The sequence below is a fragment of the Ctenopharyngodon idella genome, chromosome 4 (genome assembly GCF_019924925.1).
Source record: "Ctenopharyngodon idella isolate HZGC_01 chromosome 4, HZGC01, whole genome shotgun sequence".
Lineage (NCBI taxonomy): Eukaryota > Metazoa > Chordata > Actinopteri > Cypriniformes > Xenocyprididae > Ctenopharyngodon > Ctenopharyngodon idella.
In genome coordinates, this window is record NC_067223.1 from 13,439,362 (window position 1) to 13,459,589 (window position 20,228).

The 20,228-nt window shown below is 38.1% G+C and overlaps 2 protein-coding genes across 3 annotated transcripts; both read right to left on the reverse strand.

Annotated features, from left to right (window-relative positions):
- Positions 1 to 918: 918 nt before the first annotated feature.
- On the reverse strand, positions 919 to 8,236 carry hcfc2 (host cell factor C2). 2 transcript variants are annotated; one of them, XM_051891226.1, is made up of 16 exons: positions 7,963 to 8,236; positions 7,478 to 7,626; positions 6,953 to 7,113; positions 6,658 to 6,866; positions 6,493 to 6,577; positions 4,983 to 5,089; positions 4,657 to 4,884; positions 4,368 to 4,571; positions 3,119 to 3,174; positions 2,964 to 3,030; positions 2,748 to 2,825; positions 2,639 to 2,670; positions 2,416 to 2,556; positions 2,148 to 2,333; positions 1,781 to 2,072; positions 919 to 1,364 (listed from the first exon to the last, which is right to left on the reverse strand). In XM_051891226.1, exons 1-16 carry the CDS (start codon positions 8,120 to 8,122, stop codon positions 1,285 to 1,287), a joined length of 2,235 nt encoding a protein of 744 aa, XP_051747186.1. In that variant the 5' UTR covers positions 8,123 to 8,236; the 3' UTR covers positions 919 to 1,284. The 2 variants fall into 2 exon arrangements, with proteins under 2 accessions (XP_051747186.1, XP_051747185.1); XM_051891225.1 differs by having other exon boundaries at positions 2,943 to 3,030.
- A 6,876-nt stretch (positions 8,237 to 15,112) lies between these two features.
- avpr1ab (arginine vasopressin receptor 1Ab) lies at positions 15,113 to 19,968 on the reverse strand. Its single transcript, XM_051892326.1, has 2 exons — positions 17,906 to 19,968; positions 15,113 to 16,766 (listed from the first exon to the last, which is right to left on the reverse strand). Exons 1-2 carry the CDS (start codon positions 18,771 to 18,773, stop codon positions 16,402 to 16,404), a joined length of 1,233 nt encoding a protein of 410 aa, XP_051748286.1. The 5' UTR covers positions 18,774 to 19,968; the 3' UTR covers positions 15,113 to 16,401.
- Positions 19,969 to 20,228: the final 260 nt, after the last annotated feature.

Here is a 20,228-nt window from a genome sequence, read left to right on the forward strand (position 1 = left end):
CTGATTCACTATGGTAAGCCTATTTATAAGTTTATATTTTAGACCCGTCAGGATGGTTTTCGTGTGAAATAGCGTACATATGTCACTCACCCGTGCGTGTCTCGTCATATCCGTAAATGGAGAAAAGTTTCTCCAGCTACTTTGACGCATGTATGGTGTGGGAGTGGCATAGATTAGTTGCCACAAGTGAGAAAGTTTGACATAAGCAGCTAAATCCCCAACCTCTGGGGAATCACCCGTTAAAAAAAGAAAAAGAATGCAGAACAGAAGAGTGCTGGCAAAAAAAAGAACGCATAATAAAATATTGGCTTGGCTTTTCTCATATGGCGGGAACTGCGGGATTTTGAATGTTGTAAAAGTGACGCGGAGATGGTTGCTTTTATTACTCAACAGGTAAGGTATTTTATTGAACTGATAGATTGCCATTTGTAGCTCTCTAACAGTTCATTGTAAAGCATTATCTATTGTAAAGGCTCTTTATATTATGAACTGTGCTGGCATTTATTTTCAAGGATGTACCGTGTGTAATAATGGGTAAAGCTACAGTAACGTCTTCAACTAGTCAGCTTGAGATACTTTTACTACTGGTTTTATTATATCTCTTAAGCCTAGTGTTTTATGAGCAGTAAGATAACCGTATTCTTCCGCAAAGTCATGCAGAGCCGAAGCACAACCAAAACAATGTTCTTCTTCTGCAAAATGCATGCAGTTTTGTTTTTTAACCGCTAGAGGTCCAAAAGTTACATAGTGTACCTTTAAATTGCACTGTATTTATGTATAAGGCAAGAAAGAAAAAAGGTTTCCTCCAGTTATGCAGTAAAATTCTGTTACGAGTAAGACCTGGATGGCTTTTTAAAATGAAAAACCGCTCTGGAGGAGGGCCTATTTTAAGAAACATACTAAATGCATTTTTATATATATGCAGAAGTATCTAGTTTTCCAATAAGGGGTGATCAAATTTTGCTCACAAAAACCAGATTAGGTATTCGAAAAGATAAAAAAAAGTTGCCTGTGGCTACAACAATTTAATAAAACTATATTTATGAACTCAGTATAAAAAGTGTTAAAGTAAAATGTACATGGTTTTACAGTGATAATGACCCTGACTGATTCTAACAGCAGGAGCATCTTTGATAAAACCTAAATCTTACAGTGTAAACAAAAAAACGGTGGACTGAGGTCACTTTCAGTCATCAAATAGGCTATACGAGAGTGAAATGCAGTCCTGAAGTATTAGAGCTTTGGCGGTCAGTGAAACAGCTGGGCGACCCATGGGGTGAGAGTTCATCTGCAGGTGGTGTCAGGCTCTGCTGCTGGAGCACTGGAGTCGGCCTGCGTCACTGAGGATTTCAGCTTACTCGCATCTGTAGGACGACACATTCAGCTGTTAGGACTGTACTGTATGTTGCATTTTTAATCAAACATATGCTTCTTTCAAAACATTTTAAAAATCCTACTGACTCCAAACTTTTAAACTGTAATTTATGTTGTATTGCAGAGGCTCACTATCCTGCAAAGTTCAGCTCAAACTAATCAAACACACCTGAACCTGCTAATCAAACTCTTCAGGATTGCTTGAAAATCACCAGCTGAAGCAGATTGGATATAAACTTTGCAGGGCCTCCTTGAACACCTATGTTGTTACCATTCACAAATTTGAAAGAGCAATCTTACTTGGCCAATAAACATCAACAATGCCATAATAAAGGTAAGTTGGCTCTCAAGTAGTGATGGGAGAAACAAAGCTTTTCAAAGCTTTAAATCAATTGCTCTTGCACACCTTGCAGCCAGCGGATCTGAGTGGCCGGTCCGTAGCCCTGTTCGTTCTTGGCAGCGATTCGGAAGACGACGGCGGGCCGTGCCGAGCAGTCGATGTGCGCGTTGCTCAGCTGGGCTTCGCTGACTGTGCATGAAGTCTTGGTACCGCGGTAGATTCGGATAAAGGCCAGCTCGCCGGGTCGCTCCACGCTGTTCCCTCGACTCTTCCTCACAGCCAGGTACATTGAATACTCCAGGATCTTCCCGGAGAGAGAGGTGGGAGGCTCCCAGGTGATGTGCACAGAGTCAGTATCCTGAAATTATGACATAGCATCTAAACAACTTTGAACACAAAATGTTGTTGTCATCACTGAGAAGAATGACTGTACCTTGGTGATTTTCACAGCAGACGGCGCCCCGGGAAATCCAGGCTGGCAGGTTTTAAACTCACTGACGGGACTGAAGTCGCCCAGGCCTCGGCTGTTCAGTCCGGCCACCCTGAATTTGTATGTGACTCCCGATGCCAATTCCTGCTTCTCACGCCCCGTAAAACTATGAGGACCCGGCAGCTTCCACTGTCAGACAGAAAGCGGCGGTGACGTAAAACACACCGACACAAAACTGGAAACCACTTAGGTGTAGGTGCTGCAGACAAACCTCACTGTCTGATGAGTTTTGTGCAGACAGGATCGATGCCATGTCTCCATTCTCAGAAGGCAGGAAGTAGTGTGTAACCTCACAATACAGTGTTTTAAACACACCCACATCAAACCACACAGACTCCTTTGTGATCTCAGACTGTCAGGGCACAGGGAGGAAATGCGTGAGTGTATTTTTAGAAGCTTTATACGTGTTATATGCTCATCAAGTAACACTCTACCTGTTGGGATGGTATCGAAGAGATTTCTCGTTCTGTGAATGGGAATATAAACAGTAAGAGAGGAAAACCGCAGTAATAACTTTCCAAAACAGTGAGTGTGTGCACTTGCCTTTCTGACACTGAGATGCACTATTCAGCTTACCGGCCTTATTCATGTCTGAGGTTATCACGGAAACACCTTCTTGATCTTTGATTATAAGCATTAAAAACACATCATCAGGTATATGCACTTGACTAAACCACTGTGCAACACAGAAAGGCCAAAAGTAAGAATGCAAGAGTGGAAAAAACATGCATATTATACCAGCAGTTTTTGCTTTTCTACCTTTGTCCCCTGTTGGTTGAATGTCTGCTCCATCCTCACTTTTTCCTTTTGGCCTCAAAAGGCTTTCCTGAAATTAGAGAAAGGCCTTTTGAGATTAAAAAAAGAAATCTACAGTGTTTTCATATATAGATTCCACTAAAATGCAGAAATCTGACCTGTGATGAAGATTCTCTCTCTCCTTTAACTTTGACATCTGCACTTGGCTGAGAGTCTAGAGAAATGAAAGAAAAGAAAATTAATATAAGATAATATTTACATCTAAATAATATACACAGGGTTCCTGCACCTTTTCCAAAGTCAAATTCAAACACCTTATTTTAAGGTGCATTTTTAAGCTTTTCCAGCACCTTACAGCTGTGGAAAACTACGTATTTACATACATAATCGTACTACTACATCACATTAAATCAAATGTTGCATATGCAGAACTGCATACAGTTATTTTAAATACTTTTGTAATATTAATAACTAATTAAATAATATATCAAACATAATTTATTAAAATATAAAATATAAAGTAAAAAATATTTACATTATACATGAACTATAAATATTTGTTTTTCAACTTTTTTTTTTTTGTTAGCGTAAAATGTTTTTTTTCATAAACAGTTTCTTCTAAGACAAGTTGCCATTTCGACCACACCTCATTCACTGTATGTCAGCTAGGTACTATTAACTTGAGGGGCTTTTGCACTGGGTAGTTCTAGGAACTAGCCACCAGGGTGGTTCCCCGAGAACTAATAGCTCCCCTATGGCCTTTTGCCTGGTTGCATTTGCACCACCAGTGAGATAAGCTGCGCTTGTTTTTGTGACTTTTATTTTGACGGTGCTGAGAATGCCAGAGCCTGAGCACTGTGCTCGCGCTCTCCATCTTCATTAGTTTAAGATTTGTTTAACATTAGATAGTTATTAGATAGACCTGTTATACAAAGAAGACAGTATATGAAAAGTATTATCTTTTGACATGTGGCCCAATATCACTAGCTAAGCAGAAATACATAATGATGTTTCACTTGGTCTGCTCAAAGTTGCATTGGATTTTCTCCTTAACTTGAGAGGTCCATCTATCATTGTTTTCCGTGTTCGTAGAGTTTTTTTTTTTTTTCGTAGTTTTTTTTTTTGGTGCCAGTGTTTCACGTGCATTCAACATACACTTACGTCACTGGTAGTTTCTATAGTATAATGTGTTTTTTGTATTGGTTATTTGTTCCTTAGTCTCTCTCTTTTTATTCTCTTCTTTGTAGTATCTACTTTATTTGTATATGTACAGCACTTTGGCATACACTGGCTGTTTTTAAATGTGCTATATAAATAAATTGACCTTGACATAATTAAATTGGCTGAATTTGAAAAAACAAAAATGTTCAAAACATCCCAGAATACCGAATGTTTAAATTGTAATACCTTTCTGTATAAGTTCCTTTCTGTCTCCCAGGTCTGGTGGAGGAGTTGTTGTAGACTGTGGTTCACTTGAAGAGGAATGAGGAGACGTGATCGGCTGCACTTGAAGCAGGTAACACTCAGCCGCCGGCAGGGGCCGCCAGGCGACATGCAGCATACTGATCGTGGACTTCACAAGGAACACCGCGCCAGGAGTGGAAGGCCTCTCTATGCACACAAATGACAACTTGTTCATTGAAATGTTTAAAAGTGTACTTTGTTACTTTAATCACTGCCAGCCTTTATTTCTCACCTGTTTCCAGGTACCACAGATCTTTGCAGCAGACCTGGTAGTTATTGTACTTTTTGTATCCATCCCTCCCGCTCCAGACATATAAACGAGTGCCGACGGTTACCGCGCAATGCCCAGCTCGTGCTTTCGGCCAGTGTGCGCTGCCCTCTTCCTGTTCGACCGACGGTACACCTGAAGCCAATCCCTGCTGGTGTTCTTCCGGTGTCAGGTTATGCCATGTCAGTGTGTCTACAGTAAGCAAACCATACCATGAGAAAACAAGTGCTTATTATTGAAGCAATTTCTACAATGATCTAGCTGCAGGATTGTAATATTCTTGATCATACCAAGGTTTAGTATGGAAAGAGAGTTGGTGCAGATCCACTTGACTCCATCAGCAGCGAGCGTCTCTTCTTCCTCTCCGACGGGAACCCATCCTCCAAACACATATAACCTACAATAAAGAAACAAGTAGATAAAGAACTTGAGGAACAATGGAGACAGTGGGAGGTAAAATAATATTGAAGCTGTTCAGTTACCAAAACTAGACTTCGGCATAGTCGTTCTGACTGTAGAACCGTCTCTGAACATCTTGACTTTGTTGAAAAGTGAATTTGAGAGAGGAAAGGGACAATAGAGCTGTTCAGTCATAACGCCAATATCGAGGCTAACCCAGATGGCTAATGGGTTTTTAGAATAGCGGTTTTGTTAAAGGGATAGTTCACCCAAAAATGAAAATTATCCCATGATTTACTCACCCTCAAGCCATCCTAGGTGTATATGACTTTGGCTGAAAGAAGAAAGACAATCAAGAGTTATATTAAAAAAATATTCTGGCTTTTCCCAGCTTTATAATGTGAGTGAATAGTAACCGATATTTTGAAGCCCAAAAAAGCACATCCATCCATCATAAAAGTAATCCATACAACTCCAGGGGGTTAATAAGGGCATTGTGAAGTGAAGCGTTTTTTGTAAAAAAAAAAAAAAAATCCATATTTATAACTTTATAGACTTGTAATTCGTGAACAGTGTTTTGTTTTGCTCTAGCCTCAGCACTTCCGTGTTCAATACGTCATACAGCAGGTCAAAGTTCACTCTTCCACTGGAATCGACTCGTGTACAGAAGCTAGTGATTATAGTCTGTAAAGTTATAAATATGGATATTTTTCTTACAAAACTGCTTAGCTTCAGAGGTTAACCCCCTGGCAGTGTTGCCAAGTCCACGGTTCTCCCGCAGAATTGGGCTACTTTCACACTGTTGCTGTGGGTTAAAGCGACCCCAAATAGCATCATATTTAACACCTGGAATGCGAATTTTACCAGGGGAACCCCGCCAGAAACACAGAATTTACCCCCTGGAACACGATTTTTACTTGGAGACCCCCCTGAAAAGCGAGTTTTGAGTAGGAATTGGGCAGGTTTTGTTGTGAAAACCTGGCAACCCTGCCCCCTGGAGCCATAAGGATTACTTTTATGTTGGATAGATGTGCTTTTTTGGGCTTCAAAATCTCAGTTACCATTCACTCCCATTATAAAGCTGGGAAGAGCCAGGATATTTTTTAATATACAATATTTTTTAATTTTGTGTTTGATTGAAAGAAAAAAAGTCATATACACCTAGGATGGCTTGAGGGTGAGTAAATTATAGAAAAATTTTCATTTTTGTGTGAACTATCCCTTTAACATTACTAGAAGAGCCTTGCCCTACAATATAAATTATGAGTCACATCTCAAAGGTGAATTTTGAAATCATTGTGACATGACATGAAAATACTAATTATCCTTCTGGTTTTAGGACCACAAACTGAACAGCTCTCCAGAGTAAATCTAAGCAAAAAGAACCGGCTGTCACATTACTTGTTTCCTATCACATTGGAGGTGTGAAGACTCCTGGGTAGTGGCGGTTGCCCTCTGGTTGGAGGCAATGACCAAGTCATAGTCTCTGAAATAATTAATACATCAGCTTGAACCAAAGAGATACAGGACATATTTATCATTTCGTAAATATGAATAAGGCCTTACCAATGTCTAGCTGCCACAAGTCATTCAGTCTGTGCCCACACATGCCCCCAAATATGTAGAGCTTTGGAGAACCGCCACCCTTGCTACAGTACACCACAGAACTATGGGACTCTCTGGCTGATGGGCCTCCACCTTTGGTTTCAGGAATGCTCCAGCCTTTAACCCCGGATTGAGCCTGCAGCTCCAGCTCATAGAAGTCATCTAAATACCTACGTAGAGAAAAAAATATACGTCATACATGTAAGTAAGTATGTGTTTTTGACTTTGACATGAATATTTGCATGAATATGCACACCGTGGTATATTTCCGTTTGGGTCTTCACTGTCATTGGCCATTCCACCCAAAAGATAGCACTTATTAGCATGAAGAGTGAAGCTGTGGCCGATTCGTGGGCATGGAGGTGATGCGTTCTTAGGTGGGCGGGGCTTCAGTTTCTTCCACAGCCATCGACTGGCCTGAGAGAACAGATTTGATATCAGGGCTCTTCTAAAACCATGTACTATAATCATAAACTATTGCTTTAAAGGTGCAGTAAGCAATTTCTGAGAAACGCTGTCGAAAGTGGGTTGGACTGAGCACTGAAACACACTTTTAGCCAATCAGTAAGGGGCGTATACACTACTTACGGAGGAAGTGCCTGTGTTGTATAGCATGTTTGTGAATTTGTGGGCGGAGCTATCAAACAGGGGTGTGATACTTTTGGGAAGGGGCGTGTTTGTTTTGGTGATCTCAAATATTAACAGCGTTTCTCAGAAATTGCTTACTGCACCTTTAATTTAGTTATCAAATTAATTTCATTATGTTGGCACATGTGCTCACCTGCAGTTCATAGAGACTGTTGGTATACTGGCCAAATTCAACCATCCCTCCAAACACCAGGATCCGTGTGCCTTCACAAGCGAAGCCATGAGCGGCACAACCAGGTGGGATATCACCTCTCACTGCCGGTAGGAACCACTGCTTGGTCACTGAAATATGTTTTATAACTTGCATTAATGTGTTATGCTGAGTTTATCAGCATTAAAATAAGTTTCATGGCATTTCCAACTATTTTAATGTGCATTAACTAATCAGCAATAAAAATGAATATGTAAACATAATCAAAGTTTAGAGGCATTTTAAACTATTTTAATGTATATTAGCCAAAATTTAGTTACAGTAATCCAGTGGATTCATTGCTGGGAATTACATGCAATCTAAAATCACGTCTCTATATGGGAATCTGCATGCATTTCGTTGTTTTTATAAACAATGCATTGACTGTACTATGTATTAATGCAGTTAGTGTTTATCTAGTGCCCTACCCGAGTTATAAACATGCAGATTGGTCGCTATTCCCTCGTTTCCACCTCCAAACACAACCACCAGCTCTCGTATGGCCACGGCCCGGTGCCCGTGCCTCGCTCTCGGAACCGGTCCAGCGTAAGACCGCACTCTTTTCCACAGGGGACCCTTGTTAATCATAATGGGCTATCTGTGGTTTTTTTATTTTTATATAGGTTTGATTTTACACAATTGCATGGTAAAGGCTGACTACATGCAAACAATTCGTTGCACTTCCCCGTGCGTAAAAACTTGTCTGTGATTGGCTTGACGTATGTCACGTGATCAAAAGGCGCCGCACTCTCGACCAATCAGAGCAGTTTGTGGGTCAAAGGCTCCTCCCGTTTTTAACAAATAAAAAATAAGCCTCGGGGACAGTAAAAGTTCATTACAGTAAAATAATAATAATTTAATACGACAGATGAATATCACGAGAAAAATATGATTTTTTTTATGGGTACTTGTAAACTGTAAAAGAAATCAATAAAACGCCCTTAATGCATTTAAAATAATCTACTATGATAGACGCATATGATAACTCTCCATTATAAAAATAATAAATATTATCTTTATTATTACAAATGAATCCTCTTGAGGTTAAAACATAAATAAATAATTTAAATAAGTCTAAATAAATTAGAAGTCTAATTATTATTGTGAATGTGCAACAGCAGGTAGGATTTTAAAATTTGAACATTGCTAATATGGTAGCTATCAGTGTCCTTAATGTTTACTTTTAACCAACAATGTTTATCTAGTGTTCATGAACTGTGTTTAAGCTGTAATATCTTATGTGAGACCTAGAGGTCAGCAAAAGTCTATATGAGGATTTGGGGTTTTCAGACGCATAGCAAATGAGGAATGATTTTACAGACATACCATAAACGCTAGACGTTATGGGTTTAGAGAAAGCTAGATTCGCTCATAAAACAATTTTATCTTCAATGAAACCAAAAGACCTTTTTGCCCGAGGAAAATTTGACTGTGACGATGTTGTGTTTTGTCCCGCTTAAAGAATTCTTTTGTTTAAGTTTATGTCAGTTTATAGTTCTTCTACCCAAATGATTTTCTCTGGGACATACAGATGAGGCCCTTTAAACAGTGTTTTACATTTAAATGGCATTTACTTGGTGGTGCAAGACAACTGTTCCATGATGTGATAATAAATCAAATATCCTGTTTTCTTGACAAATATGAAATATACGACATTCTATACATTCAGAGTTAAGAAAGATCTAGACTAAGGACTGATTTTAAGTGACATTCTGGAAAAAAAAAAAAAAAAAAAAAAAAAAAATGGTATCATAGGCTAATTAAAAAACTGCTTCATGCTGTGTCTATATGGAAAAAGAACAATGGATTGGTGCGGTAATTAGCCGTCCATAGACAGCTCTTCTCCAAAGTGATGACAGCTTACATTTCCCGAAGACGAAGAGATGTATAGGCTAACAAGCTGTCTGCAGGTCCTTACATAACCATTTCTTCTTGTTTTGTATGAAACAGGAGAGCTAGAGAAGTTTATGAATGGCAGTGAAGGAACAGATAAAGTAAACTGTTATTGAATAATACTGAAATGTCACATGCTCTTTCGAATGTGTCAACAACTCAGTAAATAAGACCTCAAGCGATCCCATTGGTTGAAATTGCTTTTAATAAAGCACCTGATTACAATTCCTACAAAATCATGTTTTGATAAATACTGTTTCAACTACGTTATAATGACCATTTATGTCTGTATTAGTTAGCTTATATACTAGCATAGCATACAGATAAGCGATTAGCCTGATAGCTAATACACATTTGCACTTACCCTACATATATTCTCAATCATCTTTAATGTAATTATGTGTTAAATTAAGTGTTAACTGTCCAAATATTTAAGTTATAAATAAAACAAATTAGTGATGTTCAATTATTCACTGCTTATTAGGCTATTTATTAACAGTTAATCAAGTGTAAGAAATTACGTTCGATTGGTTTTATTGCACTAATGTGTTTTCGTACGCATTATATAGTAAGCTATTCATATTTTAAATTAATATAATTCATATATAGGCTACTTAGGATAATCTGACAGTTTGGGGAGACCCGATTTAGAGGGAGGACCCGATTTGTCATGACACTGGAGAAAGTAATGTAGCGAGGGATGCCGAAAGAGAGGAATTGCTAAAGAAGAGTTTACGCGTTATTTATCCAGTTTGTCCACTAATTTGATTGGACAAGCGGCATTCCGAGCATAAAGTTTAACTGTTTGTGTCACTATCCCCTTATTAGTATTCACTACGTGAAATTCCAGTTTTATAGTTGACGCCATTTTCATGGCAGAGCAAAAAAATGAAGGATTGGATGACCATATTGTGTCTAAAAATGTCCGCTGCTCAAGACTGACCTCTTGTAATGTCACAATACACTCTTAAAAATGTATTGTGATTAATGGTTCCATGAAGAACCTGAAGAACATCCATTGCACAAAAGATTCTTCATATGTTCTTTAGATAATTAAAATGTTCTTCAAAAATGGTTCTTTTAAGATTTAGGCTCTTTGGGGAACCCAGGATGGTTCTTCTAGGGCATTGCTGCGAAAACCCCCTTTTGGAACCTTTATTTTTAAGTGTATTGTTGTGTTGTGGCTGCATTGTAGCATTTCATGAAAAATAATGAGGGGAAACATGTTGAGTGGGAGAGATGTGGAGATGTGAGATGAAGAAGATGCAGACATCTGGAGAGGAAGGCATTAGGAGGGACGTATGAGAATTACGGATATGTAGAGTTGAGTTTGTTTTCATCATATAGACATTGAACTCGGCAGGAAGTCGTCATAGGCTACATAATGAAAGTTCTATTTTGGATTCTCTCCCCATTAACGACAAGCTAAACTTCCTGTCTTAAACAATGCACTTTCCTTCCTGGCAACCTTGCACAAATAATTGAACATATTGTTCAGGTTCGAGCCAAGCTATAGAATAACAATGAGTTAAAAACTGATTGTGTTTAAAATGAATAAAGTTCTTTGATATCCTTGAAACACTCATTTAGTGTTGTGTATTTGTGTGTAGGACAATTGTTCACCATTTTAAATGATGTGTTGTACACGTTTATGTTTATTTTTATTAAGTAAAAGATGGGTATACAATGTGGTAATTATGTCAGAGACACTTAAACCCAAACCAAGGCTCCAGTCCTTGATAAAATGTGTATAGACAGAAAGTTACATCATCTACTTCACCTGAACTAATCTAACCTTTCTTTGTCTTTCAGGAGCATGTAAGGATAAGGTAGTCGCTGCGAACCCAATTACACCCACAAAATACCACCGACAGACCTGGTAACGTCAGAAAACTAAAGTGAGTGTGTGTGTGTTTGAAGAGAAGGTGACACATTAATGAAATTCTCCAAGGCCTCCTTCACTCTATAATTAAATGTGACAGGAACATTCAAAAAGGTGTTTTTACAGCAATGCCATAAGAATCATTTTCTGCTCCTCAAAGAGCCTTTCAGTTAAAGGTTCTTAAAAGAACCTTTTTTAAAAACGTATTAAAGGTTCTTAATGGAACCATTCGTGCCAACAAAGAACCTGTAACTTATGATGATCCAACTAAAGATGATCCTTGGGTCTAGAACCTTCTGGATCTAAATTGGAAAAAGCATGTCCAGGCAGCATCCAGCATCCAGACTATGTGTACATTTAGCCCAGATTTATCTGTGAAATCTGTAAAAAAAAAAAAGTCACCTGTGGTCATCAGAACGTAAAGGTAAAAACTATGGTAGCAACATTTAAGGTTTTACACTGAATTAATTCCACTAAGTGAAATTTATGTTAAAAACTAACAAACAACAAATAAAATTAGCAGCACTGTGCACGTTTTGTTTGCATAAACATTAAAATATTAACATTAACAATGATGGCCAGATTTTAAATTAACAAAAAGTTTGATTGAGTGACGTACAACATAACATTTTATCTGCTAAAATATGTTCAAATAAAGTTTTGAAAAAAGTTTTATAAAATGATTAACCTTTAAACCATTTTAGAGAAAAGGGATGAGTCGTAATGATACGTATATAATTCTATATTATCTGAATTGTTTAAATTTGTAGAAATGCACATTTGCTTATTTTCCATCAACCGGTTTAAATTTACAGCATAGCCTATAATTCAGTCTGATTTTTGGCCTGACAAAAATGGCATACAGGCTGAAAATCCACTCTCTGACAGTAGATGGCGTAAACAAAGCGCTGCGCCTGCCTACTTTATTATGCATTACACAAAAGGGAAGGGAATTCATACAATTAATTAATTCATACATTTATTCATATAATTTCCCTCAGCACTCTTGTAAAAGCTCACAGCTCCATGTTTTCTCAGGCAAAATGAAACCTATGCATGCTGCGCCTGCGTGAGACGGTTCCTTAACTCGCATTACAATTAATTATCATTAAAACGGTATTTGATTACCGCGGTTTGAACAACTCACGGTAATCAAATATGGTTTTAATGTGAAACATAACTGCTACTGACAACAAAAAAAATAAAACAATGATTTAAATGGCAAACCACCAAATGTGATGTCATACAGGGAATTTGATAAATTCACGGCAATTTCTATCAATTAACGTTTTTTAACGTTCTTTTTTTTTTTCTTCCAAAAACAGTAAATTTGTTGTTGTTTTTTTTTTTTTTTTTTGTAGAATGACATGCCAGAAATTCACCATATATAAGGAACTTTTTAGGTTTTGTACTTTTACCATTAAATCACTAAAATCACTAACATTTTTTACAGTGTGATAATGTATATCCCGGTGTGATTTATTCGTATATATGTATGTGTGCAGCACCTGTTTTGATGGAACCTCCCTCCTGGCTCTTTTTATATATTTAATGTCTTTCAAAGTCCACATGGCCCTTGCCATTATTAGATTTGCTGCCTAAAAAACAAAGAACCTTTCCTGTTTGACTCATTGACAAGGCAGGCTTTACCCGTCCGCAACATTTAGTTTAAAAGATGAGCCTGTCAATTGGGTTACAATCCTATAATAAAACGCTGATTACTTGCCAGTGGTGTTCAGATCCGAAGATGAAACCTGCATTATGTGACGAGATCGTTCGAATCCCAGCTTAGCCAGAACGTACCTGTTGATAAGACTTGGATTGGGAGATTGGAGCCACTGGGGTTTTCATTTTAAGCAGATAAGGGAAAGCTGTGGGAGATGATGGGAGTTTAAATGTAAACCGCGCTGAGATTGAGGCAGATGTAAAGGATCACCCTTTCACATGCATAGTGGTGTGTTATGCCAGATTTTCTCACACTCACACATCAGTGGCCGCAAAAAGTATTTGGACACCTAAAACACATCGATCCAAATGGTATTTATTTTACATAAAGATTTTTTATTTACATGTAATCATTAAAAGATGCTTTTAACCAAATCGATTAAAGTATGATGAACATCACATGCAATTTATTAAGCAAGACATTTCATAAAAAGACTTTTGTTAGGTTTATATGATAAAACAGTAGATTAGTGAAACATTAGTTTTGAGATTTCACATGAGTTTTCACAGCAATGCCGTAGAAGAACCAATTTGGGGTCCCCAATGAACCTTTCAGTGAAAAGTTCTTAAAAGAACATTTTAATATTCTAAAGATTTTTTTTTTTTTCCACTATAAAGAACCTTTTGTGCAATGGAAAGGTTCCATGGGTGCTATTATTCATGTAACCATCAATGCCAAATAAAGAACTTTATTATTAAGAGTGTGTGTGTGTGTGTGTGTGTGTGTGTGTTCAGTTCATACAACCACTAAAAAGCACCTTGAGGCCAGACCAGTTGGTAAAAAAATCAATGCAATAATGATTTTTAACGATAACTTATAAACCTTTAAAGACAGACCTACTGTGAGCTATGGGGTTGTTAATCAGTGGTATTTGCTGAAGCTGTAACCTGCATTATTTCACCTTATTCTTAAAATAATCATGTTTAACAGTGGAATTCATGGCAAAAACTACATTACCCATGATGCTGTACAAAAATTCCACCAATCAGAGTCGTCACAATCAAAATGCACCAGAATAGCTCTTTAGCTCCACCTACTCCCATGAAGCACTGCGAATAACGTAATTGAGTCGGCCTCCCTATGCTCTCAAAATACTTAAACATTTGAGTATATGTGTATATTTTATTGCAATAAACTTAAAATATATTGTTTTGATTATGTAGTTCACAATGCTTCATGGGATTGTAGTTCTTTCGTTTACTAAAGCCGTGTCTTGTACTTTTTGTATTTTTGTCTGATTTTCAATTTTTTTTGCTTCAAATCAAAGTTTGTTGCGATTCACTGCATATCTGATTGGCTTGGTTCATGGCTTATAATGCTTTAACGAAGACTTTTTAAAAAAATCCCTATTATACATTGTAAAATAAATTATTTTCATTCTTTATCATAACATTTTTTCTTTTGTCAAATCAACTACGATAATTAATGTGGTTCAGATAACATAATATTTTGAGTTTCTGTTAAACCAATCGCCTTCATTGTATTAACTCAAATTTTTAATTCCAATGAACTCAATTTTAAGGCAACCAGGTAACTTACTTCTTTAAGTTAAACCAATAATTATTTTTTACAGTGTAGAAATTAATGGAAAAAATACTTCTGGAACCAGCGCCACTGAAAAAGTGGATGGTCACTAATGCATTCTAGCAACATTTGGTTTCAAATGCCATTTGGTTTGATTATTTTGTTATGTAATGCAATAAAACTGATACTTTAGACATTATTCAGTTATGCGGTATAATTAAGGGTGAAAGAGTCACTCTGTGTAAAATTTGTGACTGTGTAATAAGAGTGTTCTGGTCCCATGTTATGCAACCAAGATTGCAGACACTGGTTTCAACTGTGGAAAATTACTCCCACAGCTCACCAGGACAGTAAAAATAACTTAATTAGGTTTATATTCCATCCTTCTCTGATCTTAGTGTCAGTATTACATGTTTTGTCATTATTACCTGTCAATCAAGCTTTTTTTGAGCCTGTCTATTACAAGGACTATGGTTAATGTGGTTAATGTGTTAACCAAAAAAGTCTTTTTAGCTTCAGGCATTGTAACTTGTGCACACACACTCATAGACAGTTTGTAATTGGCATGTTTTATTTACTCTTGTTAAGAATTTTATATATTTACATGTCTTGTGATTTATTCTCTTTACATTTTTTTTTTTTTTTTTTTTTTTTTTTTTTTTTTTTTTTGACACAACAAAATCCTTTATATTTGCATAAATAGTTCGCCAAACACCAGACAAGCTCATGTTTTGCTCAGTTAAAGATTGGCGTGACCAGTACAAGATATAGAGCTATACACCAGTGCTAAAATTTTATTTAGTCAGTCATAACACTGACACATACGGAGCCCCGCACATGACATGCAGGAAAAAAAGTAAATCGCACACACAATTTACTATTTCGTTGCCTTGATTTGCTGAATCATGCACATGATTTACTATTTCGTTGCCTCGATTTGCTGAATCGTGCGCGCAATTTACTACTTCGTTTCCTCGATTTGCTGAATCGTGTGCGCGATTTACTATTTCGTAGCCTCGAGTTGCTGAATCGTGCGCGCGATTTACTATTTCGTAGCCTCGAGTTGCTGAATCGTGCACGCGATTTACTATTTCGTTCCCTTGAGTTGCTAAATCGTGCGCACGATTTACTATTTCATTCCCTCGATTTGCTAAATTGCTTGCGCAATTTACTATTTCGTTGCCTCAATTTGCTAAATCGCGCACACGATTTACTATTTTGTTCCTTCGATTTGCTAAATCGCGCACACGATTTACTGTTTCGTTCCTACGATTTGCTAAATCGCGCACACAATTTACTATTTCGTTCCTTCGATTTGCTAAATCGCGCACGCGATTTACTATTTTGTTCCTTCGATTTGCTAAATCGCGCGCGCAATTTACTATTTCGTTGCCTCGAATTGCTAAATCATGCACACTATTTTGTTCCATCAATTTATAAATCGTTCACATGATTTAGCCTACTATTTTTTTTTTTCCTGCATGTCATGTGCGGGGCTCCGTAGACACGTCCACACACTCAAGATATACTCTTTTGCTCCCACCCAATTATAAAGAGCTTAATGTTATCGATGTAAACAAATAAGACACACATCAGCCTAAGAAATGAAGCTGAAGTTCTCACCAATATTAAACACAAACCTGAAGTCACAGACTTTAGCCATAAAGGAAAGTGCACCATGACATAATGTGCTGTAAAATAAATGCATCATTTATAAGAATGAACACAACATTCCTCTGTAGATTCTCATTCATTATGTGTGCTAAAACAGTATTACTAGATATAATCTTTTATTTACACATTTATTTTCATGTCTTTATTTATCGCCATCCCATCGGGCTCCTAGGACTCCACAGGCACACTCTGACTTGACTTGCGCGAAGAGTCAAGCTGCAAACACTGACTGGATTTGCGGGAATAGTCTAACCCTATAGACTGACTGGACTTTCGGGAGTTGCATGGGTCTTTCCAAGAGTCGAAGCCATCTTTGGTCCGGACAGTGGTCAGCTTGGTGAGAAGGGTGTTCCTCCGGACGCTGCTGTCCGAGTCCTCTTTGTGGAATGTGTTTTGGGGTTTGTTCCAGCAGGGGAAACAGCCTAAGAAGTCGTAGAGGAGATGGCCGCTGAAGAGCATGTAGATCCACGGGTTACAGCAGCTGTTGAGACTCGCCAGCAGGGCAGAGAGGGTCACTGCTGCATTTTCAGAATCTGGAAAGAGAAAGAGTAGCCTTGTGGTTTAAAATAACCAGAAGGTTGCAGGTTCAAACCTTGCAAAAGTTGAAACATTTACAGTTTCAGGAACTGAAGAATTAGGACAAGTGTTCAAAGGGTCTGGGCGAAAATGATTGCAGGTTGAACTACAGTGGCTAATCAACTTTCATAATGTATTTTGTCATTTTGGATTGTTTTTTTTATTATTATTATTTTCTCTCTAGATCAAGCTTAAATTAATAAATGGTAGCTAGATCAATATGCCCTCTTTTAGACTTATGAACAAAATATTAGGTTATGGAATCAATGGTTTTACATGGTGCAAGAGTCCATGTTGGAAGATGCGCTTTCAATAAAACAATATTGGATTTATATAACAAGCATTATGTAATGGTACAGTATATGAACATTAATAATGAAAAAACAGTAATACAAACCCCTGTATCTTATCCTTTAATCTCAAAGGAATGCTAATGGAATTCAAAAAAGAACCCTCTGAGAGACAGATAAGATCTTCTTGGATGAACTGACATTTTGAAAAATACACTGAAGCAAGAATGCAGCATGATCGTATTTCGTTCTTTTAGGATTATTGTTTGGACTCATCAGGAGTGGTTCCTAATTTTTATAGAAATTCCATTAGCATTCCCATTAGTAAGGAGATAAACAACATGTATGCAATTATTTTTGGAGATACTTGTGGTTCGTTTTTGTGCCATAATTAGGCTTTGAAAACCGAATTAGCCTACTGGAAAACCCCCAAATGAAATGAGCGGGTCTTAAAAGTATGTATTGGTTTTTGTTTGTTTGTTTGTTTCATATATAGGTTTCAACGTCGAAAAAACATAAAGGTTGTCACTATTTATCAGGTCTTTATAGAACTGCACACCACATTATTTATCATAAAAATAAGTCATGTTTTATTGAAATATCTTTAAAACTTTGCGCTAGGGGCGCCAAAAGACGAATCTTAACCGCTCGCGTGCGGAAAATTACTAAAAGAAATACTTTCGACCACCTGAAAGTCTTTGAATAATTTGTACGCTTAGCATTGTGTTTATATATATATATATATATATATATATATATATATATATATATATATATATAATATGTGTAAACTTATGGCAACTTACCATCCCAGGAGAAGTTTTCATCCCAGACTGACCACATTTGCACGATGAAGAACGGAGCCCAGCACACTATGTACGCCAAAACAATCACGAATGTCATCTTCACCGTTCTTAGTTTAGCTCTTGAGATGATGGTGACGCTACTGACAGACGCTTTTCCAATCATCCCGTTCTTAGTGCTGTGTGGAGAGCCTCTCTTGGTCTTGCACTTTAAGTTCCTCCAGATACTGTGGCATATGAACCCGTAGCAGATCATGAGGATGATTACAGGGATGAGGAAGATGCCCACGGTGATCCAGGTGATGTAGGCTCGGATGCCCCACGGCTCGATGAAGTGTCCCCAGCAGTCAAACACATCCGAGCCGTTCTGGATCTCGCTCAGGGAGAAGATGAAGTATTGAGGGGTGCTGAGCAACAGGCTGCAGAGCCAAGTGGACCCGATCATGATGTAGGCGCGATGCGTGGGCTGCTGGAGGGTCTTCAGAGGGTGGCAAATGGCGATGTAGCGGTCCACTGTCATCATCACCATCATGTAAGTGGATGCGAACATCCCCAGGACCTGAAGATGCTTGACAATCCGGCATAGGAAGTCAGGACCGTAAAACCTGAAGGTGATCTCCCAGCAGAGCTGTGGAAGAACCTGGAAGAAAGCCACCACCAGGTCCGCGAGACTCAGGTGCTTGATGAACAGGTGCATGCGCGAGCTCTTCTTCTTGGTGTTGTGCATGGCCAGCAGCACGGACAGATTTCCGATGACCGCCACGAGGAAGGTGACGCTCAAAACCGTGATCTCCATTTTGGCCACGTCTTCGTTCCTGCCGAACGGGTCGGTGTCGTTGCTCGCCGTGATTTGGTGCGACGTGTTGACCATGGTTGTGCTTGGAAACGAGCTGTGATTCTCGTGCGTAAAAGCGCGTACGCTCTCTCAGGTATATGGAGAAGCGCGCGCTACCCTGTGCTTCATTGCGCACGGATGCTCGTGCGTAAAATGCAGCCGATCGGGAGTCCCCAAGTGAGCACACTTAGACTGGAGAGGAACGATGCATTTAAGTTTCAGAGACACTGATCATATTCTGGTAGTCCACATAACTGTGGTGATCTGAGGTACAAGTGTCATTAAGATTGCCTGACAAGTGCTGCATTCCTTAAATCCAGCCCCCACTGAAGAGACTGGCAAGCTCAAGAGCCGCCCTCTCTGTCCTCAACTGCACGCCCCTAACCAACATGAAAAACAAGTACCAGTAGATGTAAGTACGCGCGACGCGCGCCCTCATTGGAACGAATCGAGCGCGTTATGTTTCATTTATGACATAATAATATGCCTCAATCACATATGTCACAGCCTTTTCATTTAAGTTTTCTTTTAGGTGTACAATCTGTAGTAATTATAATTAGCTTTATATAAAACAATAGATGTTTTGCCATTTGAGAAAGTCTTGTTTTTCACTCGTTTATTAGCTACACGGTTCGCAGTGGAAACCCCGATTTTCGGTAATAACAAAGGGACAACATTTAATAAATTCTCTAATTTGATCTAGTCATGTTCGAAATACAAATTTCATAGTCAAGGGAAAATGTATTGAGCTTGTGCCACACACTCAGATCTTGAACTAATGTCAGCTGGCAATCTTACAGAGACTTGTATAGTCAGATTTATACTAAAGCCGTGTTTTGCACGAGAAAGCAAGAGACATTTGGATCCAATATAGTTTTATTGGCATTACTTGCATCTTTTGTTTATAAATAACTGGCCAGAAAACAGTGAGACACATACACAGCTCAGTCCTTTTTTCCCCTCTTTTTGTGTCCTAATTGTAGTGGTACCACAAAAAAACAAACAATATGTAAACTTGAAAGGAATATATGGATACTTCACTATGTACTGCACAATATGTGATTGTGAAATACTATAAATTCTGCTTGCTTTGTTGTCACATGATGCAATACATGTTGATGTGGCAACATGAGTCCATTATCATCGGTGTATAATGTGTGTGTGTGTACAGTACTGTGCAAAAGTTTTAGGCATGTCAGGATTTTCACCCCCCCAAAAAATGGTTTTAAGCCAGTTATTTATATATTTTGTGGTAGTGTGTCAGTAGGAAATATCAGTTCACATTTCTAAACTTTCATTTTTGCCATTAATTGTAATTATTCAGTCAAATTTTTGTATGCACAAGGAATCTGACAACAGCCAGTGCTCCACACTGAGATCTGATCTCACCATTATCAAATCTGTCTGTGGTTACATGAAGAAACAGATGAAACTGAGACTAAATCCAGAAGAACTGTGGCCGTGTCTCCAAGACGTTTGAAGAAACCGACC

What these genes read in the sequence shown, in the direction of transcription:
- avpr1ab (XM_051892326.1), bottom strand. Translation starts at nt 18,773, where the DNA reads ATGGTCAACACGTCGCACCAAATCACGGCGAGCAACGACACCGACCCG. An exon ending in TGAAAACTTCTCCTGGGATG is followed by an intron (nt 16,767 to 17,905) that starts GTAAGTTGCCAT and finishes TTCTCTTTCCAG; the next exon opens with ATTCTGAAAATGCAGCAGTG.
- hcfc2 (XM_051891225.1), bottom strand. Translation starts at nt 8,122, where the DNA reads ATGATTAACAAGGGTCCCCTGTGGAAAAGAGTGCGGTCTTACGCTGGA. An exon ending in TCTGCATGTTTATAACTCGG is followed by an intron (nt 7,627 to 7,962) that starts GTAGGGCACTAG and finishes AACATATTTCAG; the next exon opens with TGACCAAGCAGTGGTTCCTA. An exon ending in CTTGTGGCAGCTAGACATTG is followed by an intron (nt 6,578 to 6,657) that starts GTAAGGCCTTAT and finishes TAATTATTTCAG; the next exon opens with AGACTATGACTTGGTCATTG.